Genomic DNA, 12,946 nt, shown 5'->3' on the forward strand with positions numbered 1-12,946 from the left:
GACCCCAGGAGTGCATGCGTCCCAGGCCGGTCAGGCAGGCCCCACCTTCACGAACATCTTGCTGCCCTCGGCCGCCAGGCCAGGGCGGGTGGGTGTGCAGTACACCGACATGGACTTCCGGTCTCGGGAGAACTCCAAGGTGAACTCCTTCCGCATCAACTGCTTGATGACCTGCAGGGCCCAGGTGGGTTAGGGAGGGCGGGGCAGAGCCAGCCACTCCCGCTGCCTTCTCCCCAGCTGCTCAGGCCCGGGAAGTGTTGCTTGCTCCCTGTGGGACAATGTCTGTCCTCCTCTGACCCTGGCATTCAAGGCCTGCATCTCCCTCTCCTGCCCCAGAAATGCCAAGTTGCTATTTCCTGACCATGCTGTGCCCTCCCCAGCTCCAGTCCTTGCCCACACTCGGCCTTTTCCTTTCTTTTCTCCCTAGCCAGGTCTAACTAGAGTCTGACAGCCTTCCTCTCCCCAGAAGCTTCCCAGGGCTTCCTTCTCCTCTCTCCCTTCTCTGGATGCCCCAGGAGCCCCAGCCGCGTGGCCTGTGGCCTGAGCCCCCCGGCCTGCTCACCATGTTGCAGGCGCTGGCTCGCTCCACCCGCGACAGGGCCTGCAGGTCGGTGTCGAACACGTTCATCTTCTCCACCAGGCAAGTCAGGGCTGTCTCCGTGGCCTCTCCCACCTTCTCATACACACCCTTGGCCTGGTGGGGCCCAAGGTACAGGGAATGAGGGGCAGGGCAGCCCCCACGGGCCCCCCAGCCTCGCCTCCCACTCACTCCCTGCCCCCTGGGCTCCCTTTGCCGGAGTTACCTGTAACTGCCTTTGCACCAGCCCAGCTGACCTGGGGTCTGAGCAGTGTCTGGTACTGATGCTCACCTTCCGATCCGACCCTCCCTTTTCCCCTGACATCGATGGCCACACACTCTCCCTGTCCTCCGCCTCGTTCTCTGCCTGCTCCGCATCAGCCTCCTTCACCAGATTCCTCTTTCTTTCTTTTTTTTTTCTTTGAGGAAGATTAGCCCTGAGCTAACATCTGCTGTCAATCCTCCTCTTTTTGCAGAGGAAGACTGGCCCTGAGCTAACATACGTGCCCATCTTCCTCTACTTTATATGTGGGACGCCTGCCACAGCATGGCTTACCAAGCAGTGCCATGTCTGCTTCTAGGAGCCGAACTCACGAACCCCGGGGCTGCCGAAGCAGAACGTGCGCACTAAACCGCCGCGCCACCGGGCCGGCCCCCAGATTCCTCTTTCTAAACCGTGCTGTCTGGGCCCTGGTCTTTCCCTCCCACCTTCTCTCCCTGAGGCTCACAGACCCATGCCTCTACCACGTCTCACATGCTCACCACTGCCCGTGCCCAGCCTAGCTGCGACCTGTCTCATGGGCTCCAAGCCCACATGTCCAATTGCTGCCTGTTACACTTTTTACCTTGGGTACCCTCAGGCCACCTCCCCTCTTCCTATATTTGCCACTCCAGGGACAGTCCCAGCCAGGACAGCAGCTACCCTAACCGTCTCCTTCTCTTTCACCTAACCAGTCACCAAGTCCCAGGATTTCGGCTCCCAAATCTCTCTTCAACCCATGCCTTCTCCCCTCTCCCTGGGGCTCCAGCCAGGACTTAACCCGGATGACCACACAGGGCTCTCTGGCTCCAGGCTTGCCCTGTCTGTCCTGTCCTCCACACAGAAGCCTGGGTGATCTTTCGTAAATGCAAATCTGACCACGTCTCTCCTCTGCTCAAAACCCTTTAGGGGCTATCTACTGCCCTCAGCTTGGCATGGGACCTGACTTGACCTGGCCAAGTCCTTCCTCTCGGGCAGAAGCATCTTCCAGCACGCTCCATTCCACTGCTCCAGCCACAGGGAAGGGCACTCAGTGGCTACCTCACATCAGGTGCTTATGATCTGTGAGCCTTTTCTAGGCTGTGCCTTCTCCTTTAAACAGACCCCTAGACCTGCGCCCCAAATCTCTTCCCCCAGGCACCCCCGGCCCTTCAGCCCTTTACATTACAGTCCCCCACAGCCCAAGAGCCCCGGGCAGGGTTCCGAAGCCAGTGTGAGGAAGGAGTGGCAGGGGAGGGTGTGCGGGGGTGGCAGTTCTCCTGGAATGTGGCACCCCAATGGGGCAAGGACGGTCAACCTGGGAGCCATGAGACTCTGAGAGAAGGGTCTGTCCTGGGCGCCTGGATACCCAGGATACTGCAAAGGGACGCAAGGAAAAGGAGTCGGGGCCCACCTCGTTGTAGTCCAGCGCCGAGTCGTTGCACAGGGCACAGATGGTCGCCAGCTCCACCAGCCCGTCGAACTGTCCACAGCGCACACGCTGCTCCGCCTGCCTCCTGCAAGACCCGGCGGCAAATTCAGGGGCCTTGACCCCACCCCTGGGAGGAACCCAGCCTCTTGTCCCGCCCCCAGGAAGTCTGGTCCACCGACAACGCTCAGAGCCGTCCGGGCAGCCCCGCCCACCAGGGAGCCCCGCCCACCCGCGCCCCTGCGCCCAGCACTCACACTTCGCCCTCAGGGGCGTACGTGGTACCCGAGATGGTGAACTCGTGCAAACGGCAGGAGCCCGCTTCGGCCTCGGCTACCACGAACATCTGGGGAGCGCATGGGCACGCTCAGGCGGGGCCGCGCCTCCCTCCTCCCGGGCAGCCAGTCTGATAAAGCCTGACCCCAGGGTGGGGTCCTGTGGGCCCGCAGAGGAGCCCCCGGCCTCCCCTCCCCCAGGGTCTGAGCGGTGCTGTGTGAGTACAGAGTCCAGGCTGAGGCGGGCCTCTGCTCTGCCCAGGTGTGTCCAGCTCGGGCTTGTCCATTTGCTCTGGACCCCTGAGGAGTTTACGGCAGATTCTTCAATGTCCTGGGGCAGCTCCCAGCTTGACAGAGCCCTGAACTGGGGTGGGAAGCCTGGGTCCTTAACCATCTCCTTGTGTGATCTCTAGCTGAGCACCTGAGCCTCAGTTTCTCCACTGGTAATATGGGGAGAAAGTGGGACCAGAGTCCAGCTGCCCCTCCTTTCCCTCCAAGGGGATGAATTCCTGGTCCCCAAGGGATGAAACCCACACCCTGCTCTGAGGCACACACCCCTCCTGCTCAAAGGTGTCCCCAGAGAGTGCCCTCCTGCCCGCAGGGCCTGCTGGGTCACGCGGCCCCCACCTGTGTACCTCAGGGACAGGAGGCTCACCCCTCCCAGGGTAGCCCGTTTCCTGGTCTGTCTGCCAGCTCTGCCAGGGAGACAGTTCTTGCTTCCTGGAAACTGCCTTGCTGCACACTCCCAAGCCGATGGTCAGCCCAGCACCTGGCCGCGGCTCCATAAATGGCCCTTCCTTTGTGCTCTCCTACCTGCCCTGGGGGAAGCCCTCCAGCCAGCACAACCCCTGAGAAGCCCAGTTTCTCAGCCCATCATCCAGCGTGGAAGGCCTCTCTACAGCTTCCCTACACTGTGTTTTCCCAATCTTCTTTTCAGTCAAGGATTACTCCATTCAAATGAAGTTGAATATTTGCAACGTTTAGCAGGTCAGGGGCTGCAGGCAGCAAAGCATGCCACTGCCCCCTCCCCTGTGGCAGCCTTGGATGGGCTTCTGTGGGTCTTCAAGGTCTTAGATACAGAGCCTGGGTTTCTAAGGGCCAGAGGGCAGATGATGGGAACACGGAGAAGAGTGACGGGGGAGCCCGGGAGGGGTGGGAAACCCACAAGCTTCACCATCTCCCCACCCATCCCTCTGCCCCATGGGCCTGCTGGAATCTCAGCCAGAATCCCTGCGGCATTTGGGCAGCACGCCCGGGATCTGGGATCGGGTGCCAGGGAATGAATAATTCCTGCTCTGGCCCTTCCCAGGTCACTGGAGCCGGCATATCTGGTGACAGGCATCGACTGCAGAGTCATGGTGAAGCAGGACAGCACCTTGACCAGGCCCAGCTCCCTCAGATGCCAAGGCTGTACTTGACCCTCTCCCATGTCCTTTATGGAAGGGCTTGCACACCCGAACTTCAGATGAGGAAACCGAGGTTCATAAATGAGCAGTGACCTACCGGGGCCCTACAGTGACACAAGGGTCCTAGTGACACATGTCCAGCCAGTCTTTGCTGCTCTGTCCCATGAAAACCTGAATCTGCTCCCCACCATGAGGTGGCCCACAGGTTCTCTCCTCCATCCCCAGCCCAGAGACGACGCCTAACCTGCTGAGCATCACACAGCAACACCAGTGGAACCTCAAGCTGGCCGTGGCCACTCACCCGACACACAGACATCTGATTGGTGGTGAGCGTGCCCGTCTTGTCGGAGCAGATGACCGAGGTACAGCCCAGGGTCTCCACAGAGGGCAGACTCCGCACAATGGCGTTCTTGCGTGCCATCCGCCGGGTGCCCAGTGCCAGGCATGTAGTGATGACAGCTGGGAGGCCCTCGGGGATGGCAGCCACAGCCAGGGCCACGGCAATCTTGAAGTAGTAGACGGCACCACGGAGCCAGGAGCCACCATGGGCCGGGTCAGCAAAGTGGCCGATGTTGATGACCCACACAGCCACGCAGATCACGGAGATGGCACGGGACAGCTGCCGCCCAAACTCATCCAGCTTGTTCTGCAGGGGCGTCCGCTCCGGCTCCACCGCTGCCATCTGGCTCCGGATCTTACCCAGTTCCGTGTGCAGGCCCGTGGCCACTACCACGCCCAACGCCTTGCCCGATGCAATGTTGGTGCCCTGGCCGAGGGAGGGACAGGGAAGGGCTGCTTAGCACCCCGGCTGGGGCCCAGGACCCCTGACTCCTTCAGGCCTGGGTAGGGCTCTTAACCCCCTACTCGGCTTTCTTTTTCTCCGTGTTACTTAGTGCTCCCAGACTTATGCAGCTATGGAGTGCTGGGTTATTGCTCTCATCCCCAGGACAGTGTCAGCTGCGTAAAGTCAGGGACTTGGTCCAGCACCATATCCCCAGTGCCTAGCATGGGGCCTGGCACAGAGGAGGCACCAGGCCAATACGGACGATATGATCAACCAGCACAGCACAGCACCAACCCATTAAAATGCGAGTCATAAACAACCAACACTCCTGCGTGGCTGCCTGTGATCCCAGGTACACAGTCCGTAAATATTTACTGAAGAATCCAGAACACTTGAGCTTAAGTCCATCCATTCCCACAGCCCCGGGAAAATCCCTAAGTCCTGGTGGAGGGGCCGGCCAGCCTTGAGGCTCCATGTCCTCTTCTGTGAAATGGTCCAACAGAGGCCCAAGACACGGCTGCTCCGAGAAGGCTAATACCCCTGCAGACAGGTGCCCCGTGCCTGGGCTGGAGAGGAGGTGGGTGCCGGTGGCAGCCCCAGCTTCTCCTCTTCTGCCCTGCGCCATGCAGCTCCTGCCGCCCACTTGCAGGCCCCTCAGCTAGGCAAGCGACCTGCAGCTGGCCAGAGCATCCTCCTCAGAAAGCTTCTCAGTCCAGCCGCGGATGCCTGAGCACACAGGGCGCCCTCCTTACTGTCTCCGTTTCTGTTCCCTTCCAGGAGGTCTTCCAGCCCCTTATAACTTGGTGCTCTGGGCCACTGCCAACTGGCCTGACCTGTCCTTGTGGCCTCCGTGCTCAGCTTCAGGCTCTTTCTGGGCAGCCTGTGAGCATCACTGGTTAAGACCCTCTGAGGCCACAGGGGCAGAGCGCTCCCACCAGGGCTGAACCCATCACTCTGCCTGAAAAGAGGCAGGAGGGACTGGCATCTTGCCTCAGGGGTCGGCTTTCGTGTCCAAGAAATGGACTGTTCCTGCCACCCTCCACCACTTTGGCAATCCTCTTCCCTCCAGAGGATTTGCTGTTGAGTGATAGAGGCAAGCTCTGCTCCTATCCAGATCAAGGCAGGATAAGCCTAGCAGATAAGAGGAAAAGCTCTGGAGTCAGAATATCTGAGTTCACATCCCAGCTCTGCCATTCACTGGCTGTGTGACCTTGGGCTACTTACTTAACCTCTCTGTGCCTGTTTCCTTGCTGGAAAATGCAGATAACAGGAGTGCTTATTTCAAAGGATTTGTGAGGATTAAATAAATTAATACATGTAAAGGGCTTAGAACAGTGCCACACACACAGCCTTCAGTAAACACAAGCTATTATTATTACCATAAATTTGTATGTATTGTCAATAATTGACAAAGTTCTTTCCTGTAGGGCTTTGATTAATCTAAATGTTATTATTTTCATTATCAATTGTCCAGAAAAAGGCCCCAGCCATCCCAGGGACTTACAGAAAACAGCATGTTCTTCTTGTCCTGGTTCACAGCTCTGGGATCAGGAATGGCATCTGTGTGCTTGGTCACGGACACGGATTCACCTAGTCGTGGAAAGAGAAATGAGACGCCCCCTGTGAAGACACCCCCATCCCCTCGCCCGGATCCCACTCGGCCCCGACCCCTGGGCCTCACCCGTCAGGATGGACTGGTCCACTCTCAGCGTTGTGGACTTGATCTCGATGAGGCGGAGGTCGGCAGGCACTTTGTCTCCCACTGTGGAGGGAGAATGGCTTGGCTGAGTGTGGCTCTGGGCGTGACCCCCAGGAAGGCCAGGAGGGCTCCTAGGAACCCTCTGAGAGGCTGGGAGGCAGGGGCCTGAGCTGTGGTCCCTCAGGCAGATCGGGCTGAGGTCTCCTTATCTGTCCAACAGGGTTTTGGCCAAAGAGCTTTGGAGGGATCTGCCAGCCACTCTTCTGTACATACAGCCAGAAAGATGGCCGCACAGAGAGGGACAGGCTCGCCAGTGTCACATAATAAAAGGAGGAGGGCCCCAACATACCAGCCACTTCCACAATGTCTCCGGGGACGATGTCCCGGGCACGGATCCTCTGCACGCCTGTGCGGTCTGAGCGGACCACCTTGCCCATCTCAGGCTCATACTCCTTCAGGGCCTCGATGGCGCTCTCGGCATTGCGTTCCTGCAGAACATGAGGCAGGTGGTCCCTCCTGATGGCCCCTGCAAGGCCACCCCTTGGAGTGATACCCTTGGGGCCTGGGCTGGAGCTGGAAGCCATAAGACCTACAGGGACTCTAGCACCAGGTGGAGGTCACATCTAGCAGCCAGGAGACCCCGGGGCCCGGCCCCACACCCGTGCCTCCCACCTGCCACACGCCCACGATCGCATTGGCCACGAGGATCAGCACGATGACCAGGGGCTCCACGAAGGCTGTCGTGGTCTCCTCGCCCTCCTCGAACCAGGCCAGGACCTGCCGGGATCACAGTTGGTGAGATGCGGCCATGCTGTGGGCCAGGGTCTGCTCACCATTTCCTTTGTCGCCTAGGGCTCCTGCCTGCTCCCCTGCTTTGGAGGACGCATCTCTGGGAAGCCCTGGGCTCGGAGAGGGCGGCTCGGAGAAGGCCGGAGCTTAGGACACCCAGCCTCTGCAGGGAGTGACCGCCACAGCCCACGTCCCACCAGCCAACTTTCAGGGACATGGGGCGGTTGCACAGCTGCTGGCTGGAGGCCTCACTGCCGGCCTGGCTGCCGTTCTCCGAGGGTGGGACCCAGATCTGCAGCAGTAGCAGCACCTGGGAACTTGTCAGAAATGCGAGTCTCAGGGAACTTCCCAGACCTCCTGAGCCAGGAACTCTGGGGTGGGGCCCAGCAGCCCATGTTTTAACAAGCCCAGGTGGTCCCGCTCAGGCTCACGCTCCGGGTCCCCCCGCCAGAGGAACATGAGTCCAGCCAGAGCCCAGGCCTGGAGGCAGGAGACCCAGGTCAGGTCCCATTCCCACCTCTTGCCTGAGTGGGTACTTGTCACTCCCCTCCGTGGGCCTCAGTGTGTCCGTCCGTACCGTGGAGGGGTACCAGCACCCTCTGGGCTTAGCTGTTTTAGGCACCTGCATGGATGGACTTTTTTTCTCTGTAAGGGTCCTCAAGGACTCTTATTAAGCTTCCACAAGGACAGTGGCCAGGAGGGCCAGACACAGCTAGCTGGGCCCCTGCTGGCTGGAGAAAAAGAGTCGGTCCCACCAGCACCCCTGCTGCCCCGAACTCCACGTCACCAAGATGAGGTCTCCCCGCCAGGCCCCGTGTCCACCCTCAGGGTGGCCATTTCCCGGCAGTACCCTTGGATCTCTGCTGCTCAGCCACTGAAGACAACCACTGTCCCCCTCCCCACTGCTCCAGCCCGGCCCCATGGCCCTGCAGGTCCAGCAGGGGTCCAGGCAGTGGGGACGGGGGACAGGAAAGGGAAGCCGCAGCCATGAGGAGGCTGCCAGAGGTTAAGGCCCGAAGTCTTCTGAGGGCTCCCAACAGGGGCGACTTTGCCACCCGGGGCCCCGGGACATTTGGCAACATCTGGAGACTGTGGATTGTCACAACTGGGGAGCGCCACTGGCATCTGGTGGGTAGAGGCCAGGGATGCCACTAAATGTTCCCCAGGGCATGGGCCAGCTCCCCCAACAAAGAATCAGCTGGTCCAAAACGTCAATTGTGCTGAGGTTGGGAAACCCTGCGCCAGGACAGGAGGGGCGGGTCAGACTGGTGCTTTTGCAAGCTCCCTCTGACAGTTGGGGTGTGAGATGGGCTGGAGGGGACAGAGGGGAACCGGGAGTCCAGTGGGCGGCTGCAAGGGTCCTGGCAAGGGAAGCTGAAGGCTGAGCAGGGCAGGGGGCAGGTGGGGGCCCAGGGACGCCCAGAGCTGAGGGGACAGCCCTGTGGTCCAGAGCCTGGGCCTCTGAGCCCTGCCCCAACCTGGTTCTCCCCTCCAGGCTGCCTGACACGGTGGGATGGGGGCTGTGGCGGGCGGGGCCCTACTTACGAAGGAAACCAGGGCGGCCAGCATCAGGATGCGCACCAGGAGATCGTCAAACTGCTCCAGCACCAGCTCCCACAGGGACTTTCCTGGGAACAGGAGCAGCGTGTGAGGCCAGGGCCCTGCTCAACCGACCTGCCCCCATCCAGTGCTGGGACGGCCTCGGAGACCACCCGGCCCACTCCCTCCCTCCTGCTCGAAGAGGGAGAGCCTGAGGTTCTGAGAGGCACAGGTGGGTGATGCTGGTGGGCTCAGCAAAGCCCCACTCTTTTGGGGAGGGGAGGACACAACCTGACAGTGAATGGCCCAGAGATGTCACAGCCCGCCCTGCCCGAGCCTCACCTTCCTCGGTCGGGAGCTCTGCAGGATCCAGGCAGCCACAGGAGCCATGAGGAGACAAGAGACGGCTGGGTTATGCCCTGGAGGAGTCTGGGAGCCCCTCCCCACTGTGCCCACCCGGACCACCACAATGCTCTAGACATGTCCCCACTGCTCTCTGCAGTCACAGAACGGATGGTCTGAGCCCAGATGCTTCCACCCCACCTCCACCCCACTGGGGCTGAGGAAGGTCTGGTGTGGCCTGGCTCACCTCGGGACAAGACCAGGGCCAGGAGGCCCCTTCCAGCCCCTCCAGTCCAGCCCCTCCCTCACTGCACACGGGGGGACTGAGGCCTGGAGAAGAGAAGGGACCCCCGAGGTGACACACTAGTTCTCACAGCTCCCCTTGAGGGCTCAGTCCTGTTCAATGTCCCCCACCCCCATGGCAAGGTAGCCCCTCCCTCCAGTTGAGAACATTGGCTCGGGCTGCCTCTGACATACCTGCTCCTTCAGGACCCCCAGGACTTGGTGGGCAGCAGGGCCAGACCTCTGAGCCCCACCCAGCCCGGGGGCTTCCCCTGGACATGACCCCAGCAGCCGGCATGGCAGGCAGTGAGGAACCCTGGCACAATCTCAGCCCATCCCCTCCCAGCCCTGCACTCCAGGCAAGCTCGCTGATGATCCCCCAGCCCCACCCGCGCGCCCAGGCTGAGACCACAGGGCGTTTTGAAGAACAATGTTTCCAAACACCACCAGGCCCTGCCCTCACTTTCTGGGCTCCGTTTTTACCCCCTACGTTTCCCAAAGCATCCTTTGTTCCCGGCGGAGCTGGCTGCCTGAGTACCTGAAGTCTCTGAACCTTCCCACCAGCCTCAAGGGGAGGCAGGGCAGGAACTCCACCCGTTTCACAAGTGCAAGAACTGAGGTTCAGAGTGGTGAAGCGGCTTGAACGGGTCACACAGCAAGTAGGCGTGTCTGTGTGGGTCTGTGGGAAGGGGTAGGAGCTGGGCCCAGAGTGGAGACTCCCGTGGGCTTCTCCCTCCGAGGGCCGAGCTCAGGCCCTGCTGGGGCCTGTCTGAGGCGCTCCTCGAAGGGGCCTAGCTGAGCCCTGCCTCCTCTTGCCCCTGGGTGCTCAGAGGACTCTCTGGGCCAGCAGCCCTGGCCTCACCGGGAGCTTGTTAGCAACGCCCCCTCTGAGGCCCCACCCCAGGCTGGCTCTCCCTTCCTCCTCCTCCTCCTCCTGCTTCCTGACACGGGCCTTGCACCTGTCCACCTGTTTTTGGCTCAAGTACCCGCGGGCACTTTTTCCCGTGGGAGCAATTCCCAGACCACCTGCTGGGAAGTTCCGGGGTCTGCATCTGGCAGCTGAGCTGTGGAGAGTGTCAAGCAGCCCACTGGACTACAGGAATCCAGGAGGGAAACATAACCTAAAAATACACTTTCTAGCATTTTCTCCAAAGTCCTATTTTAGGCAACGGCTGACATTTTCCGTGGAAAATGTAATCTCCAGTGTCCTGCGTCGAGATTAAAATCAAACAGACTTTTTCCTTCTGATCTATTTAGCTGAAGCGAACAGGAAAGGCGGGTGGAGGGCCAGGCCTGCTTTCTGGGCCAGTTCTCCAGCGGAGCAGGGTCCCGTGGAGGCCACCCAGGCCATGCCCCAGCCCCCGGACAGAACAGCGCCAACCTCATCAGCCGGCTTCTGCCAGGCTCTACCCAGGAGTCTCCTAAACCCCCCACTTCTGTGGCTGTCTGCAGGGTTCCTGCCCAATGAGAGTTCACCTCTAAGTCTCACCTGAGTATCTCCTGCTGTCTCTCCCTCACCCCTCCCTCAGTCAGGCACACAGCCCCAGGCCACCTTATTCCTCAGGGCATTTTTTCTGGGCAGGGGCAAGGCCTAGGGTTGGGAAGCATTTACAGGGCCCCCACACCAGCTCCAGGCCCCCCACGCTGCCCTCTGCCTGCCTCGTCTGATTTCCCAAGTTCTCCTTTCTCTACCCTTCCACCTGGTCTCCCCTTCTGCTCTCTGACCCAGAATCCACGCTGTGGTGCTCATTATGCTGTTTCCCAAACACTCCTGATTCTCCCCACCTTGTGGGCACACAGTAGGCCTGCACTTCCTGGCCCGCCCCTGAGTCTTGGAAAGAAGGACAGGTGTCAGTTTCAGGCTGGAGCGCTGAGCTGCTGGTGGGAGACTCAAGGGCACGTCCAGCAGAACCTTCTGTGATGACGGGAGTGTCCCCATGCTGCCGGATACAGCAGCCACTCGCCATATGTAGCTACTGAGCACTGGGAATGTGGCTAGTGTGACCGAGTAGCTAAATTTTAAATAACTTTCATTCGTTTAAATTTAAATTTAAATAGCCACACGAGGCTAGCGGCTGCGTCCTGGACAGCGCAGGTCGGGAGCTCTTTGTCCCTCTGCTACGGCCACCAGCAACCTGGGAGATGGCATCTGCTCTGTGCACCTGGGTCACAGAGTGCAGGGGATACAGAGCCCTCGGACCACCCGCCGCTGACAGACATGGGTGTGGTGGGAGCAAGAAATGACCTCTGTTGTCCGAAGTCATTGAGATCTGAGGGTGTTACTGTAGCATCACCCAGCCGATCCTGACTGGTACCCACTCCTCCCCAGACCTGGCCTCTACCTCCCCTTTCTCCCCCACCCACTGCCTCTGGGGAGGCTCAGCCAGCCCTGAGGTCACAGCGGATGCGCTGCCCATCCCTGCACATGCACTACACACGCACATACTTCTAGTCCTGCCTGAGCAGCCAGCTCGCTGTGAGGTCCTGAGCCTCATTTGGAAGATGGGGTACCCACCCCCACCCGGAAGGGCTGCTGTGAGAATTATCATTGTCATTATTATTATTAATAAGAGCCACATGTATGGAGCACCTACTTTGCACCAAGCAGTGCGCCAGGCCCTGCCTACATTATCTCCAGAGATAAAGGGGAGGGCATTGTGGGCCGAGCTCGCAAGAAGGCGCTCTACAGGTAGACCAGTCACAGCAGAATTATTAGTGTTGAGCGTGCCAGAGGCCATGCTAACTCCTCGCGTGCATTACTCTCTTGTGATTCTCAAACAACTGAGCACAGGAGGATACAATTATTCTTCCCATTTTACAGAGTAGACAACTGATGCACAGAGAGGTTGAGCAGCTAGCTCACGGTCCCACAGCGGGGAAGCGGCAGGGAAGGGTTTTGAGCTCAGGCCATCTGGCTCTCGACCCCCTGCTCAGGACCTCCTGCGCTGACTCCTAAGCTGTCCTGGCTTCCCACCCCGGTCCTCCTGCCTTCCCTAGCCAAGGTGTTACCTGAACAAACTTGGTGTCCCACGTCCTGATTGTTGGACGGGATGCCCTCACCCCATCCACCGGCCGGCCCCTCTCTTGGGACCCCAGAGCCACCAGCCAAAGTCATCCCTGTCCAGAGGCTCTGCTGTCCTTAGAGCGGGCATTTTGGGGGTTACTGGGTCCTGCCTGCTCAGGCCTGGTTTGCTTCAGACTCCAGTCCTGCCAAGACTCTGGACAACCTAATTCTCCCCTCACATGACTGAGTCCCAGGGCCACGGAGGGGGCCCAGGGCTGGGAGAGCCCCACTTCCCAGCCATCCCTGGAGGATGCTGGCTCCCACTTGCTATCCCCAGGCTGCATGTGGGGGTGGTGACCAGTTCCCCTTAAAATGGTGGCATTGGGCCCTCAGCACTGCCAGATGCCCCATTTGTAAAACGGGGACAATAACCGGGCCCTGCCCACCTCCTGGTGCCATCCACCGGGCAGCACAGGCAAAGTAACTCCTGCAGGTAACAGGAGGTGCTGCTCCCTCCCAGATCCTGGCTGGGCTAGCCCAGGGCATGCAGTCCCCCACTCTTCTTCTGGAATGGTGGACCCC

At 60.0% G+C, this 12,946-nt stretch overlaps 1 protein-coding gene across 5 annotated transcripts in view; it reads right to left on the bottom strand.

The window, feature by feature from the left end:
- Positions 1-12,946, bottom strand: part of ATP2A3 (ATPase sarcoplasmic/endoplasmic reticulum Ca2+ transporting 3) — a 34,476-nt gene that overhangs the window by 15,479 nt on the left and 6,051 nt on the right. For all 5 annotated transcript variants that reach the window (XR_011423061.1, XM_003362438.5, XM_005597675.4 and 2 more), the window contains exons 2-12: positions 9,079-9,096; positions 8,743-8,825; positions 7,081-7,185; positions 6,758-6,896; positions 6,391-6,471; positions 6,214-6,299; positions 4,227-4,691; positions 2,502-2,590; positions 2,230-2,332; positions 563-694; positions 46-171 (exon numbers count right to left, since the gene is read on the bottom strand). Coding sequence is in view for 4 of the 5 variants with exons in the window: in XM_003362438.5 (XP_003362486.3) it covers positions 46-171; positions 563-694; positions 2,230-2,332; positions 2,502-2,590; positions 4,227-4,691; positions 6,214-6,299; positions 6,391-6,471; positions 6,758-6,896; positions 7,081-7,185; positions 8,743-8,825; positions 9,079-9,096 (1,427 nt within the window). In the remaining variant the exon portion in view is untranslated. The remainder of the gene's footprint in view (positions 1-45; positions 172-562; positions 695-2,229; positions 2,333-2,501; positions 2,591-4,226; positions 4,692-6,213; positions 6,300-6,390; positions 6,472-6,757; positions 6,897-7,080; positions 7,186-8,742; positions 8,826-9,078; positions 9,097-12,946) is intronic.

This window comes from Equus caballus, chromosome 11, assembly GCF_041296265.1.
Source record: "Equus caballus isolate H_3958 breed thoroughbred chromosome 11, TB-T2T, whole genome shotgun sequence".
NCBI lineage: Eukaryota > Metazoa > Chordata > Mammalia > Perissodactyla > Equidae > Equus > Equus caballus.